Source organism: Merops nubicus, unplaced genomic scaffold (assembly GCF_000691845.1).
Source record: "Merops nubicus isolate BGI_N331 unplaced genomic scaffold, ASM69184v1 scaffold13253, whole genome shotgun sequence".
Classification (NCBI taxonomy): domain Eukaryota; kingdom Metazoa; phylum Chordata; class Aves; order Coraciiformes; family Meropidae; genus Merops; species Merops nubicus.
This window is the reverse complement of record NW_008598316.1, coordinates 36061-57108: the sequence shown is the minus strand read 5'-3', so window position 1 is coordinate 57108 and position 21048 is coordinate 36061. Positions and strand designations below refer to the sequence as shown.

General features: G+C 36.6%; 1 protein-coding gene across 1 annotated transcript; it reads left to right on the top strand.

Moving 5' to 3' along the window:
- The first annotated feature begins 1116 nt into the window (after nucleotides 1-1116).
- On the top strand, nucleotides 1117-18070 carry KIAA0825 (KIAA0825 ortholog). The gene is made up of 3 exons (XM_008937010.1): nucleotides 1117-1253; nucleotides 12120-12288; nucleotides 17396-18070. The coding sequence occupies exons 1-3, from the start codon at nucleotides 1123-1125 to the stop codon at nucleotides 18068-18070; spliced, it is 975 nt and encodes a 324-aa protein (XP_008935258.1). The 5' UTR covers nucleotides 1117-1122.
- The last annotated feature ends 2978 nt before the right edge of the window (nucleotides 18071-21048 follow it).

Below are 21048 nucleotides of genomic sequence, written 5' to 3'. Positions count from 1 at the left end.
GAACCAGTAGTGTGAAGAAATGTGTAGTTCTGCTGCCTCTACATCTACACTCCTGCTAAACCAAAAACTGTGATCTTGACCTTGCATCTTAATGTGATCTTCTTTTGGACCTTGTGTTGTGCTGATCATTCACTTAGAAAAACTCTCAGCTTCTTCTTCTATAAGTGTCTGTAGATAAATTTCCAACCAGTACTGTAATTGCTTTATAAAATAATATTGCTTGTAAGAAAAATAGTATATTTATTAATTGAGTACATTTGGTTGCCCAAACATTATGTGCAGAAGAATACTTGTGTTCCTTGTGCAATATGAATAATATTATTAAATATAAAGTAGTAGACATGAAATATACTGGTTATTAAGAAGTTCCCACTTTTAATGTAATTTTTGCTTTAACTTTGGTAGCAAGTCGTCACTAATTGTACAATCAACTACATTATTTCTCCAAAAAATAATATAGAAAAACCCCAGAAAACAGTAAGTGTGCTAATGCTGTTTCTGGTAAGAAGACTCCTGGGATTTAGTGTCTTGTTTGAACAGGCCAGTGGATTTGACCTGTGTTTTGGCAAAATACTGATTAAGTAAAATATATACAAAGTAAGATGACACTAGTTTCCTTGTGCATTTTAGTGTTTTGATCTGGATTTTTATGCTCTAGTTATTTGCAGTGATGTGCTTCCTTCCCAGAAAGGAGTTACTTCTTGTACAGGAAATTTTAAAAGAGGGAAAATAAATTTACTCTCCAATATATTTATTTTTATAATTTCCAGTTATGATAGTATTTTCTTTATAAATCTAAAAAAAAAAGTTATGAAAGCTACTACTTACTACTCTGATCAACATAAAAGCACTGATTTTTAAAAAAAAAAAAACAAAAAAAAAAACAGTGCAAGATATTATGAAATTTATCTCTGATCTTATTTTACAGGTGTCCATCTCTGTAGCACTCTGCTCAGAAGCATGCACAAGGTTTACTATTCAGCACTCATTTTGCAACTCCCTACATCCATGCTGCACTTCTAAGAATTTCCAGGAAACAAAATGTTGGATATTGTCGTACTTCTAGTCTAAATTTTGTTATTATTTAATCACTTCTCTGTATCTATTTCACAGATTCTGAAAATGGAATGGGGAGGAGAGTATTCTCTTGATTCTTCCAATTTAGACTGTTTATTAAATGTCCTTCCTGGAGAAATGGAGTTTCAACAGATCCTTGGTGATCTTGATGAAAAACTAAAGAAGAACTCTTCTAGGTAAAGCGTATTTCTTTTTACCCAAAATATTAGTGAAAGTCATTACATTTTTAAAAAATATGTCTTTTCTTATCTTTTTTAGTTGTAGGTTAAAATTCTGGTAATTATTACAGTAGTAATTTTATCTTAACAACCTGAGTATTTAATAAATTTTTAATGCTATGTAATTTTTGTGCTACGGTCTTTCTCTGTATGGTATTTTTAACAGTTGAATCATCCTAATCTTAGGAATTATTACAGTAGGTGTGATAGTAGAGGAAGAAAATGTGTATTCCCATGACAGTTTTATTTCCTACAGCTATGAGATAGAATTTTTATTCACCAAAAGAATTACAGAATTCTACAAAAAAAATCTGAACTCAGTATGTTCCTTAAGCATTTCTAATGGAAGTAGAAAAAGCAAGTGAGCTAGTGTATATAATCTTTCTTGTATAAGCCCTTATTTTACCTACTTTAGTTAAGACTGTTATGCTGCAATATAAGATTTATCTAACTACAGTTTATTTTGTAATGTGTTAAATTGTCTGCTTCTTTGTAACAAACTGGTTTCCAAAAATCAGTGCTACAGAAACAGTGGAGTACTGAAAGAGCTCTTTGCTGAGATGGGTTTTTTTTTCATGAGGACAAAAAAAAAAAGTCAGCCTTCTACCACCACCACTTTTCAAAGTATTTAAACTCTTTAGAGACTTTACTTTGCTCTGTAAAAGGTGCTCTGAAGCAAATACACAAATTGCCCTATAAAAAACTGTGTGTATGTTCAGAGATGTAACAGATAGCATAGTTTTGTATTAAATTTTGAAAGTGCTTGCCTTTGGTTAGCAGTGCATGGTATGGAGCTGTACAATTTCAAAGGATGCCCTTCATGGCATCTGTATTAAGACTGTATAATTTTAATGAGTTTGTGAGAGGTCTTTGTCTTCTCCCAAACAGCTTCCTGAAGGCATGGAGATAAACCGTTGCTGCATCTCACCGAAAACTGATTTAGGTCATCTCTGAATTGTTGTTACACTGCCTACACCAGGCTGAGAGATTTTCCAGGCTTTTTACTTATATTCCTCTTACCTCACATTTCTAACTCTTTTATGTTAAAAATATGGCTGCAGTAGTCATAATCCCAGGGTAGCAATGGCAGTGAAGATCTGGGGAACTGTGGATGTGGACCCCTGCATAGTGCAATTCATATTGCAGTGTCCCAGCTGTTGATTCCAGTGGAATGTAGATACTCAGTGTTCAGCTGAGTTCATAACACACTTAATGGTGCTTGAGTCTTGAGTTGCTGTGGTCTGGTGTATCTGGGAAAAAGCAGCATCAGCATTTTGGGCAGGTATGTTGTCACCTCTTCAACTATCAGACAAAAGTTATGTTTTTTGTCATTATGCAGAGCCAGCCTAAGAGTTAGGAAGGTTATTATCAAGATGGGCCTTTGGATACATGCTTTAATACTATTTTTGGGTTTGATGTGTGTAAAATCTGTGCTGCTAGTTGAGGAAACGTTTGGCTGAGGGAAAGCAGGCCAGCTGTTTGTTCCTTTGAATGTTACTTCACATAAACATCATCACAGTGGAACTCTTTGTATGTTTTTAAGAAAGCTGATTGTCCCTATCTTAGGTGTATAGGCCTACAAATCAGAAGGGCCTTTCACTGTAAGTTCTGTAAGACCCAAATGGTATTTTATCCAAGGACATTGCATTAGGGTGTGGTACACAACAACACATCTCAGGACAAACTTTGTGTTTCTGCTGAACTGACACTTAAGGTAGTTTTTAAACTAATTTTCACAAGGAAAATCAGAAAGTAGCCCGGTAGTTACCAGGTGATATTTTGCTCCTGTAATATGTCAGTTTCAGAAATGGAGAGGAGTTTAAAAGAAGATGGACAGCAGCTGATGTGACTTTTAAATTAAAAAGAGTCCTTTTATTGCTAATATATTAGAGGTAGCATGGAATGAAATCATTTTCAAGTTACCATTGATCTTTGTAAGTGGTATGATAAGAGCAGCTCTATGCACTACGGTGATACTATTGGAATACAATCCATTTTTCATCAGATAGATTTATGATTTTATTATACCACAGAGAATAAACATAATAGTATACAGCATATATATATTTTTTAAAATAAAACATTGTGTAAAAAATTATGATCCAAAAGTGTGTAAATCACTTGAATGCTCATTTATTGCCTTCCAACTGAATAGCTTTTATAAAATTGTGTGGCACGACAAATCAGATATGGTTTCCAGCAGTGGAATTACCTTCAGTATTTTTGTATTGTACCAATTCTATTTGGTGCTATAAGGAAGAAAAAAAAAAAAAGGCCATCTGTGCAAAATTGTTTTATTTGTAAGTTTTAGGGGAGTAAGTGGTTCATTCGTTCACTGTTATGTAACAGAATTCTTATTACTTGAATATTAACTTTATTTTTACAGCAGCTTTTGGAAGCAGGTGAATATGAACTCTCAAAACTATTGTCATTGCTGACAAGTTTTAAGTGCAGTGATAGTCTCAGGCTATTCTAAAGTGTGAAGTTGTATTTATAATTTCTTCAGGATGGCCATTTGTCTTTGGTCTTCCCCTACATGTTTGCTTTTTATTGTTTATCAAAACTGAGTCTTTAGGGTTTTTTCTAATTGGGAGATTAAGCATTAGGCAGAGGTAATTTCTGAACAATCCACAGAACTAAACTTTTAGCTGATATTTAATATTTCTAAGCAGAAAATAAGGTACAGAACTTGAAACCCATCTTACAGTGCATAGCTTCAGAGTGATTGTAAGAATGAAATCTCTTCAGCAGTTGATTTTCTGTGTGTGTGTGTTCAGTTCCTTCTTCAGAAGGAGAGTGGATGCCTTTTGGTGGTGATAAAGTGACTATAGACTCTTAGAGGCTGTAGGACAGTGTGAAGTATTCTAGGCCATCTTCAACAGAACAATTAAAAATTCAAGGAAATTATTTGATAATAACTGTATATCCACAATGCACTGGAGAGTGTATCTTTGTGATGCTTTTTGTAGAGGCTTGATTTGACTTCATCTGATAAAGGTCAACCTGACCCTCTGTCTAATTAACAGTAATTCAGTCATCTGGGATTTTGATGAGGGTCTTTTTTAAGGGCTCCAATGAGGTCAATACTAACAACTGCCTGTAGCATTGCATCTTGTCCCATAATTTCAGTATAAATTAGAAACATTGTGTGATCCTTGACTGGAAAATAATGGGACTGTCTGGAACATACCTCAGTGAAGATGTTAGTGTGACATTTTCCAGTTGTGGATCATAAATTTTCTAATTTGTATGGAAGTACTTCCCAGCATCAATACCTCACAACAGAGGGATGGAGGAGTTTCAAATGGGATATTAAGTGCTGCTGTCTCTTTCCATTTCCCTGTATCAGAACTGCAAGGGCTCAGTGTGTTGTTAAACAGATGTGCTTCAAGAGTTATCTTTCTTTTATTTTGAAGAGAATCTTGGCTTATTCCTCCCTGGAATTTTCAGAAAGCAGTGACACCTCACATTGCTATTACTCAAAAGAATTAGCAAAATCTTGCCTCCCCCATGGAAAATCCCAGTAGTGGTTGAGCATTTGGGATAATTTCAAATGAAATATCAGTTTTACTCAGCGCTAATATTTATCACAGCTGTCAAAACTAATTTGACTCTTCTGTGTGAATGTAATGTGTTTGCAGTGCAGTACTGTAGTATTTAGCTGAGAATTTAGTGCCTGTAAAGATCTGAGAATAATGTTACTAAAATCTTTGTCAGAATGGTATCTGTCTACCCACTGTCCTTCACTAATTGCAAAGAGTAAGTGGTTCAACTGAGAAACTAATCTAATTTTGTTCCTATTCAGCCTGTGTTGTCTTTGTGCATGATCAGTAAGTTCAGGGTAGTTGTTTCTCATCGCCTTGGTGGCTGAACAGCTCAGAGTTTCTCAGAGATTGGCTATTTTAATAAGCACACAGTTTCTTTACTCCAACACACAGCGATTATAATTGTGTCAGTGTCTTCAGTAGTTGGCTGTTGTGCACCTCTATGGACGCTGTAATCAGCAGCTGCACTGCAAAATAGCCCAATTAATTTCATATGAGAATACATAAGACAATGTTTTTTAGCCATTATTTCTCACTGCCGTGTTTTGGTCCATGGAGCTGAAGGATTCCTACGTTTCATTGCCAGTCTTCTGAAATAACTTAACAAGGCAAAGCTTACATCTTATGGACTGAAATACTGCAAGTCTTTAAGGTGGGAAATTAAAGGTGGGTGGGTTCAGTTGGAATGGACAGTGCTTGTGTAGTTAAGTAAGTTTCCCTTGCTGAGGTGCAGCAAAGCCATCACCAATTCTATTTTTTTTTATTTCATTGGTATCATTATTTTACAGTTTCAGTCGATGGGTTTTGCAAGTACCTAAATTAGAGATATGAGGAATCTTGCAAAGTCCTTGAAGCAGGTACTGCATTGTTGTTTTACATCTTACAGTCCAAGATCTCAGTAAGAAGAATTTGAGGAAGAGAATTTTTTCCACTCTTTCAGCTCTATAATTTTATAACTTTCAGATTTGTGTTTTAAATAATTACTGGCTTTAAAAACAAGTATCAAGACTTCCTTGTCCTGACAGCATTTTTCTAAAGAAGTAAAGTTTTTATAGTCAGTCTTTCCATCAGTTTTCTATTGCTGCTGACAAAATAATGTTTAACTTCATTCTTATTGGTCTTATTTTATTTTTAATAGAACTTAGATACAGAATATGAATAAGAGAATAAAATAGTTAAACTATGAAAAAGAATGTTAACATGCACACAGATATGAGGTGATAACAGAACCTGTGTTATTAGCAGTAGCAGCTTTACTTCCTGCCTTTCTCCTCTGTTGTTGAGGTCACCATTGTAAAGAACATAAAATATGAAAAGGAATTTCATCTCTTTACACAGCTGGGTGAATGAGAGTAAGAAAATGGACATGCTGGAAAGAATAAACTGATGGTCAGATAGACTAGAATGGAACAGCATAAACATTATAGGCGTGGAACTACAATAATCTCTTATTTTTTCAGAATTTTGGAAATCTGAAGAGATGCATTGTACCATCAGTATACTATAGGTTATCGTAAGCATTGTGGGAACATGCACGATGATAAATAGCCTTTTTTTTGTAAAGCCTCTTGTTTCTGTTTGAGATAAAGTTATCAAAATGTTCTTTTCATGAATATTTATGGGTTTTTTTTTTCAGTTAGATTGTATCTATCAGTTTAAAAGTTACTAGAAAATCAGTTCTTTATAATTCTGGTTAAATTGCTGTTGGTTAACACACAGTAGTGCCGAGGTATCAGCAATGACCTCTTGAAATTGTCTGTAGATCAGGGAAAATTTTCTTAATATCAACCATTTTGGCGGGTCAGCTTTCATGAAGTAAGGCAAAATGTTTTTTTCATCATGGGAGAAAGTGTAACAATGAAAATGCCTGTGAGAATTACACTAGTCCTTCTCAAGTGTTTTGTACTATTCAAAGTGTATCAGGGGTCCTCTGACACACAGGTTTCCAAATTACACAGTGTCTTGGTATGAAATGCCCTGTATCTTTAGCAATCAAGCTTTTTAATGAATATACATGATAATACCAAAGTAACACCATGGTAGTGCATCTGTCTTCAAAAAAACAGTGGAGACAGTGATTTCCTTGATTTTAAAACAGTCTCCTCTTAACAACAGACACATAAACTGATTGCAAAAGGAGATCTCCATGAACAGGAGGATCTTAAACATAAGTAACATGAGGTTTAAAGATAATTTCGCTTTATAGTTTAGCAGTTTAATTTAACGGGTCTTATTGTCATTTTATGGCTGTTTCATATGCTATACGAAATGAATTGAAACAGTGCTTGTTAGAAATTGAAAGGAGTGAGAAGATCATCCTCCAGCTTATAGCAATCACAGGCAATGGGAGGTGATATATGGAGGCAGCAACTCTCACTTTGATACTGTGCTTTTCAAAATAATGTTGTGTCTGTATGACAGTGCTTACACAATCATTTCCTTTATAGCACTTGGCTTGTAACTGTTTGTCCATTGATGCAGCCACTTAAAAAGCAGTTTCTCCACATGATTAGGTTGTTCCTAAAAACTGTCATTAACTTAATACATAAGAGCACCTAGGAGTTCTCAAACTGAGACTTACCAGATGGTATTGACATGCTACTGCAGAAGAGCACTCCAGCATGGACACAGATAACATAACTTGTTTAGTTTGTAAAAAAAATAAAAACCAAACCAGCCCAAACATGCTCACCTGTAAAAGGGGGAAGCTATTTCAGTGAAATTGTGTTCACTGGCATAATGGCATACCACTGGCACTGACTGCAGGCACCGATGTGCCCACGCAGGCTTAAGATACTCCTTGTGTGGGACTAGAGATTTCTTTCTTGAAAAATCAGTCAATTTCACAAAAATCTATATAAGCATAACGATCAGATTCCTTTGCTACAGAGAAAGGTTATTTTTGTCTTTGAGTTTTCCTGTTCCACTCCTTGTTTAGTCATTTGGTGACTGTTCTTTTTCTGTTTATCTCTGAGCAGTTGGACGGGTTCAGAGTAAGGTGGAATCCTCTGTGCAAGAAAAATTAATTAAGTGCTGTTAAATACTAGGACACTATCTGATTAAGCCCTGGTGTCACAGACTCCTGGAAACAATTGAAAATATTCTGAGACTTCTTAACATATTCTTTTTCCTTCCATTTTTTGATATTATATTTCTTTAACATCTCCTAACAACCATTGTCAGAGACCTGGAGACCTTCCATCTGACTGGGAAGAGCTTTTGTGGTGCCAGTAGGCTAATTTCCAACAGAAGAGTTAAATGCCTTCTGGTTAGGTTCAGCAATGTCTCAGGGGTGGTACCTAAGCACCTAACACATAAATTGTATGCCTCACCTCATCATTAAGGTTTAGTGTTTTAGAGGATGTTCCAAAAAACACCCATATGGAGCACAGAACCAGGGAACAATAGTATAGGGAGGAAAGTTTTAAGTCCTGAACTATGCCTTATTCCCTGTTGTGCTCCAGATCTTATATTCCTCACTTAGGTAGGGTTGGACATGGACATGGTTGTATTTCTCCATGGGCTGCACATCATTTTAAGGCAATTTATGCTCCCATCATGTGTGTATAGCATCAGTTGATGTCATCTGGGTTGATGCCTCAATTTGTTCAGAAAAAGGAGCTTATGTACTGCACTGGACTTAATAAAATGTATTTGCAGTTAAGCCTTAGTGAGAAGGATTATTGTGGGGAAAAAAAGGAATTTAGTACTTTATATGGCTTTTTGTAATTGTATTTTTAAGAATAAAATTAATTAAATACATTAAGCATGTTTTTCACATCAAAATTACGTTTTGTTTACAGTTTTTAAACTTGAGCAAATTTTTTTTCTAAAAAAGGAAATAAAAGTCTCATTCTCCCTACACTGATATGAAATTATGAAGGTTTAAATACTCGTGAGCATTTAAAATAGAAATACTACATAGTGAGAATAATTTTAATCCTATTTAGCAAACTCTCTTATTTAAAATGATTGCTTTTAAACCCAGATAATGCTCTTCTTTTTTTTCCAGAGGTAACCAAATTCCTAAATAGTTAATTTAATGATGTAATTCATGTAAAAGAATAAGTACCTCTAATGAACAGCATCCTTGTTAATAGTAAGGGTTGACAAAAATCCTTAAAGAAACAGTGTACAGGAACACTGTGCTGTAAGTAAACAGGATGAAAATGTTTTTATTAAATCAAAACCAGTTTTACTCCTAATTCAGTGTTTACTTTATTGAGCTAAAGAGATTAAATACAATGAACAAATTTATCATGCTTTGTACCTAATCTCTGTATCAGTGTTGGGGTAAAGTACCAAAGTGTCTGGCTGTGGGAAGGGTGTAGCCTGTTCATAGCTTGTGCTTTGTTGGCTTGCACACGGATTCCTGAGTCAAAGATGGGTGTAAAAGCTCGTGTGTGATGGAAGCAGGCTGGCACAGACTGACAGCAGTGGCCCCTTTGCAGTGCAGGTGCTGTGACCTGCTGGGGTGTGTCCGTGGGACACCTCAGCACACCACCCTGGGGGCCTTTGAGGTGTCCCAGGAGCTGAGGTGTTCGAGCAAGGCATTTCCTTTCACAGTCCCGAGAACAGTCTCTACCCCTTTAAAAAGACAGCTCTTTTGTCGAGTTCAGAATTGGTATTCATGGCTGGGCTGCCCCACCAGGAACCTGCCTGGGCCACAGGCAGAGAGCGACTGTTTTTCATGGGGGTCCTTTGTGCTGCTGATAAGGTCCTTTGATGATGGGGAGATACTTATGTCAGTGCACTTCATTTTCAACTCAGTCGTGCTCAGGAAAGCCTTAAAAAATTTACATCAATTTTATCCAAGTGTTTTACAGACCACCCATGTGTTCTAAAGTTTTAACAGTTTTTATATAATTTAACGTTTACTGCAGCTACTGAATTTGGTTTTTGAAGATAACGCAGCTGTAAAATGTGGTGCATTCATTTCGTTAGAGGACACTTTGAATGGTTTACCTCATGCCTTTTAAGCACAGAACAAATATACATGTAATTCGTAATACAATTAAATATGGGGAAATAAGCTGTTCATAATGATACCTATTTGATTATAGCTCTGGAAACAATTTGTTTTTTTTTTCCCTGCCATTTAAAATGCTACACTTCTTCTGCACTTACATTGTTAAGGTGGTCCTTGCATTCTATAATTGTAGTCTGTGAAGTTTTCATATTCATTTTGTTATTATTTAGTACTGGATTTCAAAGGAACAGAAAGCAGAAAGCAAAACCTCTCATAGGTGTTATGTGTTGGTCGGATTCTCAGAAAAAGTATACTTCTCTGTGCTTGTTGTAGGTAGCTCAAAAGGAAGACAGACTACTGTTTATCTCTGAACTTCATTTAGTGTGATCATTTGCCTATGTTTTTTCCACTGTTTTTTTCAAAATGTCAATTCAATCTAACAGGCTCAGTTCCCAAAGGTTTGGATGATACTGATTTAATCTATTGCTGTTGACAAGACAGCTCGTAGGAATTTAGGGTATGTTGCATAACGTCTGTAAAAGAATAAAATGCAAGTCACTCAGTAAAGACGAAAATCTAGTAGCAGATAAAGTAAGTACTTCTTCCAAGTTCTGAAATCCATATTTCGGGCAGAATTACATGATGAAGTGAATTCCAGTCAGTGGGTGATAGGCAGAATGACCTTTCATCACTGATTTCTTGGTACAAATTGATATGGGTTAGCAGTGTTTAAGATTGATCTGTTTTTAATTGTTATTCAATGCAGATTATATTTTTAACAAAAATTTCCAAAAAAATATGATACTTCATGGAAAATGAATCTTTCTATATAAAGAATTATGCAGAAAAAAAATTATGAACATTGAAATTTACCAATTAAAAAAAAACCCCTGGACATCTAGACTTTGTTATTTTTGTCACAGCTTGTAATACACTGAAAGAATTATTTTCTGTTTTCTTTCTTTTCCTCTCATTCTCCTTTGCTTCTCTCTTTGTCCTCTTTTCTAACCTTCTGTTCTGTTCTTTTGCCAAAACTAGTGAAGCTAGAAAATATTAGGGAGCAGATAAAGAAAAACAGCCATGCTTAATCTCTACAGAATAGAGAGGCGAGTGGCACTTCAATAGGCAAGTTTGTTGTTCAGTTGATGTCATGAAAATAGAAAGTAATATGATCAAAAGTACCTGACACTGAAATATCTGCAAAGAGCTGAGTCTCACTGAATGCCATTACAGAAGCAGAAAGAAGTAAATTTTAATTTGTGTTAAACCTTCCATCCATTATCAGCTGTAAGAACATGAATGGAATAACTAATACACTTAAGAATGAAATTCAGATACTAGGGAGAGTCACTTTGCACTTCAATAAACTGGCATCAGTCTTAAAGTTGGCTCTGTATTAAACCTAAATCTGGTCAATACTATTTTTCTAAGTGAAACTGTATAAAGTATTAAGCATTGCTTTTTAAAAGAAGTAGTTCTGAAGTTCCAAAAAGCTGTTTTTGCAGGAAATTATAAAGAGGTAGGTTGTTTCCGGGTTTTTCTTTAATTATTTTCATGTGAGTGTCCACATAAACAGAGATAAAATAATGTTGGATATTCAGTTGTTCTTGTGATTTATGCAGCTTAAATCCTGTAATAACCATACCAGCCACACCTGACTTCTTAAACAGGATTATGGTTCTAGATGACTGTTCAGGAGTGGATCAGCTCCTTGAAAACAAAACTCTCTTTTCTTTCAAGTACTCTGGTGACAAAAATAAGAAATAAAAGATCGACTTTCTCAGCACAACTGACTATAAAATTCTGTTCAGTATTTTCTGTCATGTCAATGGGCCCTTAAGAAGTCGTTAATACATGTAATGTATTATAAAACAACTGCTGATTGCTAAAGGAGGAAAATGACACTTTCACCTTTGAATATGGTAGTTGATTCAGTTTATATGCTCTGCTTTAGCTAATTAAGCACCAAGGACCAGATCTTAAGTTGGATGATGTCTTATTCACTAACTACTTCATTAAAAAGTACAAGATTGATTGAGAATTGAGGCAGTACTTACTCTGACTGAGTATGGTGCAGTCTGGCCTGAAGGAAATTTATTTTATCTCTAACTCGACTGTATTTAATTGTTAATCCTGCAAATTTTGTGGGAAGAATTTAATCCGTGAAGAATGACTAGTGTTATATTAATTTGAAATACTGTTTCTTTTTGAAATATGGATGATATGAAATGCTTTTATCTCCAATTCATGACGAAAATCCTGTGATTTTTTTTGTTTGTTTTGTTGTGTGGTTTTTTTTTCTTTTTCCAGCATAGAACAGTGTCTTAAAGACCTGCAATCAGAAGTAAATGAAATATGTACTGATGAAATGCTACAAAGCACAACTGACTGCCTTCAGTGGCTAACCAACTGCAGTTTTAGTTCTCTCAGACCTTCTTCTACACACCATGGAGAGCTGATGGAATTCCTTAGGACCCTGGTAAAAATTGTTTCCTAAAGACTTTAAAGTTTGCAAAAAGTTGGTTATAAGATGGGAGGGGGGAAGGGTGTTTGACGTTAATTATTTTTCCCATCTCAGTCTTCACTGTGGTGAAGGTAGCTCAGAAATGTTATTATAAGGCTTACTAGTGTTTTTATGTCTGCAGCAGGGGGTTGTGCTTCCTTTTGATCATGCCTTAAGTAGGCAAACTTGGGACAAAATCTTCTCACTGATATTACCACACGTTCAGCATTGCTAGGACTGTTTTATAAACACATTGGTAAACACCATCTGAAGTTACTCTCTGCACTGAGGCTGTTACTTTCACTGCTTGTTCTTCACTTGTATCAGTATGAATTTAACTCATGTAGTACAGATCATGGTCCTTTATCCGTTGTTTGAACATTAACTTCCCCACTGCTTTTTCTAGTTAGAAATACGGGAGCTACATGTATATAATGTACTATGTACCTGTGTGCTGAGATGATGTAAGTCTGTATGCGTGTCAAAACAGATAAACAGTATCCAGTGGATTGTTCTTTGTCACTCCTATGTCGTGGTTTAGTTGTAGGACAACCTGTAGGCTGAGGTTGGCTGTATTGGTAGAAGAAAACTGCTGTGGAGTATTTTCTGCTTTGGGACCCTCTCCTGGCTCGAGTTCAAGCTTCATCAAATGGTCTCTCAGTTTTTAACTCTTAAAACTGTTTGTTGATCTCTCAGTCACCCTTGGATCCACTGGATGTTAAGCTGTGTCACATGGGGAAGTTGGCTCTAGACACAGCAGGTCTTCATTGTTCCTGTGGTGGAGAGGTGACCACCCCCTTCTAACAGAGGTGATCAGTGTAAATGTTGCTGTTAATCATCCCCTGTCCCAAGGCTGTCAGAGACGGCTACGTTATAATCGAGACTAAATGAGAGGATCCCAGAAAATGCCGACTTGCAAAGTCCTTTGTTAGTGCTCCTAGTCCAGCTAGGTCCTCGCTGACACCCCCTCAGGAGAGGGAGTGGCCATGGTGACTGGCTTGTGCCCGTTCCCTGCTCTCCTCTTCCCAAGGCCTATTCCAGACATATACCTGGACACCAGGTGGCGGCATTTGTTTGGGAAACAGGAAAATGTCCCCGTCTCCGGCACACTTTGGGTGTATTTTGTACAAAATGTGCTTTCTAGCTCTTCATCGTCCCTGGAGTAGGCTTGGCTGCATGGTGGTCTGGCTGTAGAGTCCAGTTATCCCCTGAGAACAGCTCAGTGGCAGGCTGCTGAACACACAGCGGGGCGTGAGGAGCCTTGGAGCCTCAGTTCTGCACAGTTTGTCAGGAGAACATCCGTGGGGCTCAGGAACTGGGACACTGCTGTTTCATGGCTTCCGAGGTCATCCAGCCTGCGTGGATGAGGGCACAGATGGAAAGTGTGCGTGTGTTAGCATAGACAATGCATCTGTAAGAAGTTACAGTAGATAATCTTTAACTCCATAAACAGTTCTACACTAAACTTTTTTCAGTAATACTCAGCACTGATGGAATTGTTAGTCTGACCTTTCTTAAATGTGTACTTCCATCCATTGAGCTAATTACTCAGTTGGCTTAGTAAGTATCATATAATACATCTTCAGTAACAGTATTCTTCCTTCTCCTTCAGGGCAGTATCCTGATTCATTGTTATCCTTTATTTTATGTGTTTATTTTGTTAGGGATTTTATCTTTTGTGCTGCTGGAACAATTAAAAAATAGTGCAAAGCTCTGGCTGTGCTCTGACTGAGGTGCTGCATTTAGGTTTATTGTTATAATCATATTTTTATGCACTTGTGAAGTATTGTGGAAATCATGAGAGCTTCTTCATGAAGCCTGAAAACTTTAATTATGTGAAATTTTATCATTCTGTGTACTGTTTTCTAATTCTAAATATTTAAAAGCTAAATATGTACATGAGCACATCTTCATTAAATTCTCTTCCTGCTAACCTAGTGCCAAAGTCTTTTTTTAACAAAATCTTTACCTTATTGGATTTGTTTGTTGACCTGATAGGTAGTAGTCTATAGCAGGTAGTAGTCCAGCTGGTAGACTGTGAATGTTTTCATGATATTATTATCACCAACTTTCTGTGCTCATAAGAGAACTTTTCATGCTTCTCTGAAACCTTTGGATACTACTTTGAATCTTTTCCTCTTGAATAGTTTTGGCATCATCTTTTGAAGCATTTTTACAGGTTAATTTTGAAATGAAAAAGCCTATGTCAATATAGGCAACGTTCAAAGAGACATGATGACACTATATTTTCAAAGCTTCAAAGTTCACTTCAGGGGCTCGTTTTCTGAGTAACAAACACCAAGTCTGAGATGGCATCTGCAAGCTCCCTCTTTTTAATGCTTTAGTTTAAGTTGCAAAGGACTTGAAACAATACTTAGATTCTTACTGGCTTTCATGAATAAAAATGTTTTTGCTTAACCTTAAAAAAACAGCAGTAGGGATTTGCATGGAAGACATTTTGGTTTCATCATCCAAAGGCATCAGTTACCTTCACTGTTTTGACAACTTCTCTTGTTTGGTTCATTTCAGAATATAGTATTTGAGCATGATTCATAATAAAAAAAACACCTTTAAACTCCAAAAGTCTTCCTGTTGAGACTTGACTCGTGAACAAAGTGATTGGTGATTAGGGTTTCAGTTCACACACTGAGACATATTCTCTTTGGGGATGCAAAACTTTATAGAATACTTCAGTAGATAGAAAGTAGATAGAAAATTGGGTCTGCCTTATGTATATGAGCATTGATATGTATGATTTAAGATTTTGACTAGTTATACATGCTTCTATCCCATGCACTTGCTTTTATAGGATGGTATTTGACTGATAATTTCTTTTATTATTCTATCTTCCACATGTCTTTCCTGCTTGTAAGTAAAAAAATTCATAAGGAGCATTCTGAAATAAAGATGTAAAATGGAATAAAAATAGGTAGCCTGTTATTTTGGAGACTTTCCTTCATGGGAAGCAATCATGCTCTGTTTTTTGTTCAGAATTAGCTGCTCTGGTGTAAGTCTTATTTTTTATTTTTCATCATGGAGCGCTGCAGATTAAAGGGCAGTAGAGAGGTTAAACTCCTGATTTCTGCCATAGGAACTAGAGTTTCGAATCATCCAGAGAAAGAATAGGAATGATAGTGTTGAAATTATTTGTAATTCAAAAGCATGAGCAAAACAAATTTAAAAAAAAACAAACAAACAACAACAACATAATATAAATAAAACGCAACCAGACACTGAAGTTTTTGTCTAAATTTGGTCTTTGTTAGTATTTTTATCAATTACCTGCTGACAAAAGCTTGCTAGAGTAGGAAGAGTGAACAATTTGTAATGTAAATTATATTTAAGCAAAAGCATACTCAAATTCAATTTATTTCTCTCACTTTCAGAATGGGAAAAAAAATAAAACTCATCATTTCCTCAGATACTTCAGGTTAAATAAATCACTAGTTCTGAGGGTGGAGGGTTGCCGAGAGTTTCTTTACTGGCCTTGCTGTGTGGGATGGAGTGTAGCTGGACGAAGATGAAGGACATGAGTGGAAAGAGCTGCCCGTAGATGTTTTGCCACGAGGCTTTCCTCTGCTGGAGAGAAGCCACAGGAGGTGGGGGAGGAAGTGAGGGGGCTCCAGGTCCTAATGGACCTCGGGCTTACCTACTGGGTTCCTGAGACCCACAGGATCAGGAGTACCAGCAATGTCACTCAGTTTTCTTGTCACTGTGGTGGAGAAGTCTGTGGTCAGCTCTAGAGCTGCTGGAGGATTGAGAGCTGGTCTGTGTAGATAAGAAGTTGATGGACTGTGGCCAGAGCTAACCTGCAGTGGGAAAAATGTTGGGGATGTGGAACATGAGTTTATAATAGGTGAGTTTTTTGTGTGAGAGAGGAAGGAGATTTTGGTGTCTAGTGACCATGGGACTTCAGGGTTGCCTTCTACTCATGCATTGGGTATGCCGTGTTGATGCAAAAGAGATGTATGAGATGAATCACTTGGAAAGCTGCAGAATGCTGTTTAAATTTTTGTCATTCTGGACCAAGTAGAAAGCACTGAGGTGGAACAAGAGGACCTGCTGTTTCCTGCATGGTCTCTTGAACTTGAGCAGCTCTAAGGCTGGAGATCCTGGCCCTGACCAGGATCCAGCTCCTCAGGCTCAGGTGAAGTAGGAACAGCACATGCATCCATGTAGTTTCACCTGCTTTGCTACCTGGCTGTCTTCTTCTCCAGCCTGTACAGCTGAGGTGTATTCATATTGTCATTATATACCAGTCTGAATCTTGGTTTGTCAGGATACACAGCTTCTTATTCTTCTGCTGTGTGTCATCTAAGCTTGCTCATTTCTTAACAAGTTTCCATTTTTAGCTCTTTAAGGGGGTTCTGGAAATATTTTATCCTGAGAGTGGCCTTTTTGGTGGTTGCCTGCTGAGCCAGAGCATAGAAAGCAAAATTTTTTCATTTTATAAATTCCTGAATTGGTTTTATGAGCAAAATCTATAATTTTCTGTGTAAATCTTGAGTGATTTTTCATCCCGTTTTCTTTCAAAGATGGCATGTGCATCAAACAGGCTGCTCAGGACCTCATGAGCTTTACAAAGCTATCCTTAGAACTGTGGCTTAGAAGTGGATGAGAAAAGAGGTTGAAGAGTAAGAAAGATAGGAAGAGGAATGTGAGTTATTGGAGCAGGTAGATGAGGAGATGCATTGGCACATAAATCCATGAGAAAACAGTCTTTGTTATTAAAAGATTCCTTTACCTTGAGTATGACAGAAGCCTGGAGCAGGCTGTCCACAGAGATTGTGGAATCTCCTCTGCAGAGATTCCAAACCCATCTGGATGTGATCCTGGGCACCCTGCTGTGGGTGACTGTGCTTTGGCAGAGGGGATAGACGAGATGGTCCCTTCCAACCCCACCATGCTGGGATTCTGTGGCTCTGGGATCTCTGTTGTTTGTGTAGCAGTTTGTTTGAGTCTCTTATTTGCTGATAAGATAATTCAGACTGGGGACAACTGGTGCTCTGGCACAAAGCTATTAATTTTATGAACCAGAATTAACAAAACGTTTCTAAAATACTGTCCGGTTTACCTTTGTTAGCAAAGCTTGCTGAAGAATGAGCAGAATCAAGAAGAAATGATACTTCAGTTCCTTCTGGATCTCTCTAGTCAGTGTGGTGTCTCATTTCCCTGCACTCCAAGTGGGACTTCTTTTGAGTTAACATCTTCCCTTCATGCCATTGAGGATGATTCCACGATGGATGTGAAATCTCTCTGGGATGATGTGAGGTTGCATCTTCGACGTTTTTTGGTAAACAGACTGCAAAGCCAAGAAGAAACCAATGCTACTGCTTTACAGCAACAAATGGACTTTAAAACTCAGTGCATACAGCAGCTTTTGTTTCTTTATCCTGAATCAGAGGTTTTAACGAAGTATCAAAATATGCAGAATAAACTGGTTAGTGATCTTCTACAGAACTGTATTTTGTCTAGTTGTGGTGAAACGAATTTTGATAAGGTGGTTCATGGTTACCAAAGTTCCATACCCACGTTGTGCACAATGATAAAAGAAGATTTGTATATACTAAGTGGAACTATTGATCCTTCTTCATCATTGAAGTTCATTAATGAAACTTATTTGGATACCATCACTGAAGAAATGACAGTTCTTCTGAAAAGACTGTGTGAGCTGCAGTTCAAAGAAAATGCTCTACATATAGTTAAGGCAAACAAGATTTCAAAGAAGCATAGAGGAGCAGTTCATGCTGTGGGTTAGTAACCTTATTTTATGTTCATGTATTTAGATATTATTTTAATTGTAGTACTTTTTTCCCAATATACTTATTTTCTATAAAGAAAAGGGGAGTAACTTATGCCTAGAAACAGCATTATAATTCACTGCATGACATTGTCATGTAATAGTAATTTTTTTTCAGTCTAACTTATTTCAACTGCCAAATTATTCAATAGAATAAGAAATATTTAATTAAATTCTGAACAACAGAAACTTTTCAGTCTTCTACCTCCATTTTTTTGAATTATCAGAAATTTAAAGGAGATTATAGGAAAGTCCATGCAATCATATCACTATAAAATAGACACAGATTGGTACGTCAGAGCTGACCCAAAAGTTTGCTATAAAGATACTAATTCCCAGGAAAGAAAGAAAGAAAGAAAGAAAGAAACAAAAAAATCTACATTTTCTAATCTGGTGGGAGTATGGTAAGTTACATTTAATGCTACCTGGTAATTTCTTCTTGTTCCAAGGAATTTAAAGCAAGAATGGAATCTGTTACTGACGTGGTGTTTTCTGTACTTCATTTTTACAGTTGGTAAGCCTGACACACTTAATTTCCAAAAGGAAGAATCAGAGCTTAAAAAAAAATCATACAGAATGGAAACTTCACACCGTAATTGCATGATTGGATGGAATTGCTTATTGAGTGCAGAGTTTTGAGCACTTGTCTGTGCAAGAGCTGTTTGTTTAACACGTAGCCTTCCATAAATCTGAAGCAGTTTGCAGACAGACATTAAAAGCTTAAACATTAAAAGTTTAGAATGATGTAAAAAATGCTGAAAAAGAGGGTAGATCTTTGGGTTGTACAACATACACAAAGGATGAGTGAGGGGATGATTTGCCAGGTCTACAGCGAGAAGAAGTCTCAGAGTAACACTGAGTTATGAAACAAATGACAAAAAAATGTGTCTTCGAGTTACATGGTGAGATGGGAGTCATTGGGAGGATTCACTGACAAAAAATATGACAACAGATAGGGAACTGGAAGTTCATGACTTAATCTTTCAATCTGGAAACAGCTTACAAAGATGGGGAAGGTCACTTGCCTCCATTTTACATCTAAGACATGGAATTTTAAGTGTGACTTTCTAAAAAACCCATGTATTAACTGCTTCTGTGTTGCAAGAAGGCAGGAAACAGTCCTTAATTCTATTAAACCAGTAATTCCTTGGCTTAAAGTTTCTTTGCCACAAGATGTGCCTTTCCATGGTTTTGTGCCAGCACATCTATGAGGACAGATTTCCACTGCTCTATTTCTGCTGTTCTATTGTATATTTGAAAGAACAGAGATGAAAATATATAAAGTAAATCCTGGGACCTGGTTGCAACTTTTAAAACATTTGCTGGAATTTATTTTTTTTAAAAAAAAAAAACCCTAAATCTCTGTATTTGAGAAATCTCAGAAGATTTTTATTTTGATTCAGAATGCATTAACAGATTTACAGGCTTGGCAGCTGTCACCTTAGCACCCATAAAATGTGTTTAGAAGTGGTGTTCGTTAATATCATTTAATCCTCAGAATTACTTTCTTCACAGTGGCTGTCATGCTCGTGTCTTCATCTCTCCCCTGCCTAATACTTGATAGCATTTTCCTTCAAGAGTTTGTTATGGAGGCAATAGGGGTTTGTATGAAGTGGTAAAAGATTTTATTTTTCATTTTGTGGACATGTCATCCCTTATTATTTGGTATTGCTAATCAAGTCAAGCAAAATTTATTTCATTATGGGAACAATTATTATTGAATGATTTATTGTATGTGAGCTCATATGTGAAGTGTTCTAAAATGAGATTTCTCTCCTAAATGTTTGAATATATTCCATTTGTACACACTAACTTAGAAAATGCCCCTTTTCCTTTGGAATTAAAGAATTCACAAGGCAGTTCACACAAACAACTATTCTGGAAAAAAATCTACAGAATAACAGTTTCAGGACATTTATAATGGTGGACAAGTTCTTTGTGTCAAGTGGCTTTTCCTGCTTGGAAAAGAAAGATGTTGATTGTTTTGAAGGAATCAGACTTACATTGTGGTGCCTTTGCTGCCCTCCTACAATTGAGAGTGGGAGTCTGTGTTTATGCATAGGTTAAGTTAAAAGACAGCTTTAATAAGTTGCCTTGACAGTGATAGCCAGTTTGCTGAGTATCAAAAACAGCATGGAGGGAAGGGGAGAAAGGGAGGGATAGTGTTTTTCCTAGGTGACAGTGTGTTTCTTACAGTTTTTGTTTCGCGTGTGTCCTCTGTCTCCTGGGAACTACCAAACCAGCTCCAAACCACCACGTTTCAAGACAGCAAAATAATTTGATCTAGGGCATTCAACTGGGATTGTTAGGGGTGAAAAAAACGTGTTTACTTAGTCTACCCTCAGGGAAATGTGTTTTTTTATTTGTTGATCTGTTGTTGTTTTGTTGTTTTTTCTTTTTCATGGGAACTGCTGTAGTTGATCTGACTGTATAGGAGAGGGAAAAAAAAAAAACACAACAGAAGATAATGAAACAGTGCTAGCACCTTAGAAAACTTTGTATAGATGACCTACTTCTGTCAGGAAAATATAGGTAGTCTATAACAAGCTTTAACAGAGTGATAAATCTTTAAAATACCTCATATATAACAATATTTGTGAGTAAGGAATTAACAAGTTTGTTCTCATGCTGTATTAGAACAGTGAGGCACTGGGGTGAGGTGGCATCCGTTTATCAGGGCTGAGGATGAGCACGGGCTGAGAGAAGCTGGCAAAATGGAATGTGGAAAGAGGCAAATTCTTTGGAACTTGGCATCCTTGGTTGCCAGCTCTAGTGGAGGCAGGTGGTTTTCTGTTATGGCTTGATCCAGACAGCTGGTTTCCAGCTTATCTCTTACGACTTTTTGCTTCAGTTTCCAATGTGATATTTCTCAGAAATTATTTGCCGTAAATCTCTTAAATGTGGATTGTACTTTTACCTTTTGAGACTTTTTTTGA

What these genes read in the sequence shown, in the direction of transcription:
- KIAA0825 (XM_008937010.1), top strand. Translation starts at nt 1,123, where the DNA reads ATGGAATGGGGAGGAGAGTATTCTCTTGATTCTTCCAATTTAGACTGT. An exon ending in CTAAAGAAGAACTCTTCTAG is followed by an intron (nt 1,254 to 12,119) that starts GTAAAGCGTATT and finishes TTCTTTTTCCAG; the next exon opens with CATAGAACAGTGTCTTAAAG. An exon ending in TGGAATTCCTTAGGACCCTG is followed by an intron (nt 12,289 to 17,395) that starts GTAAAAATTGTT and finishes TACCTTTGTTAG; the next exon opens with CAAAGCTTGCTGAAGAATGA.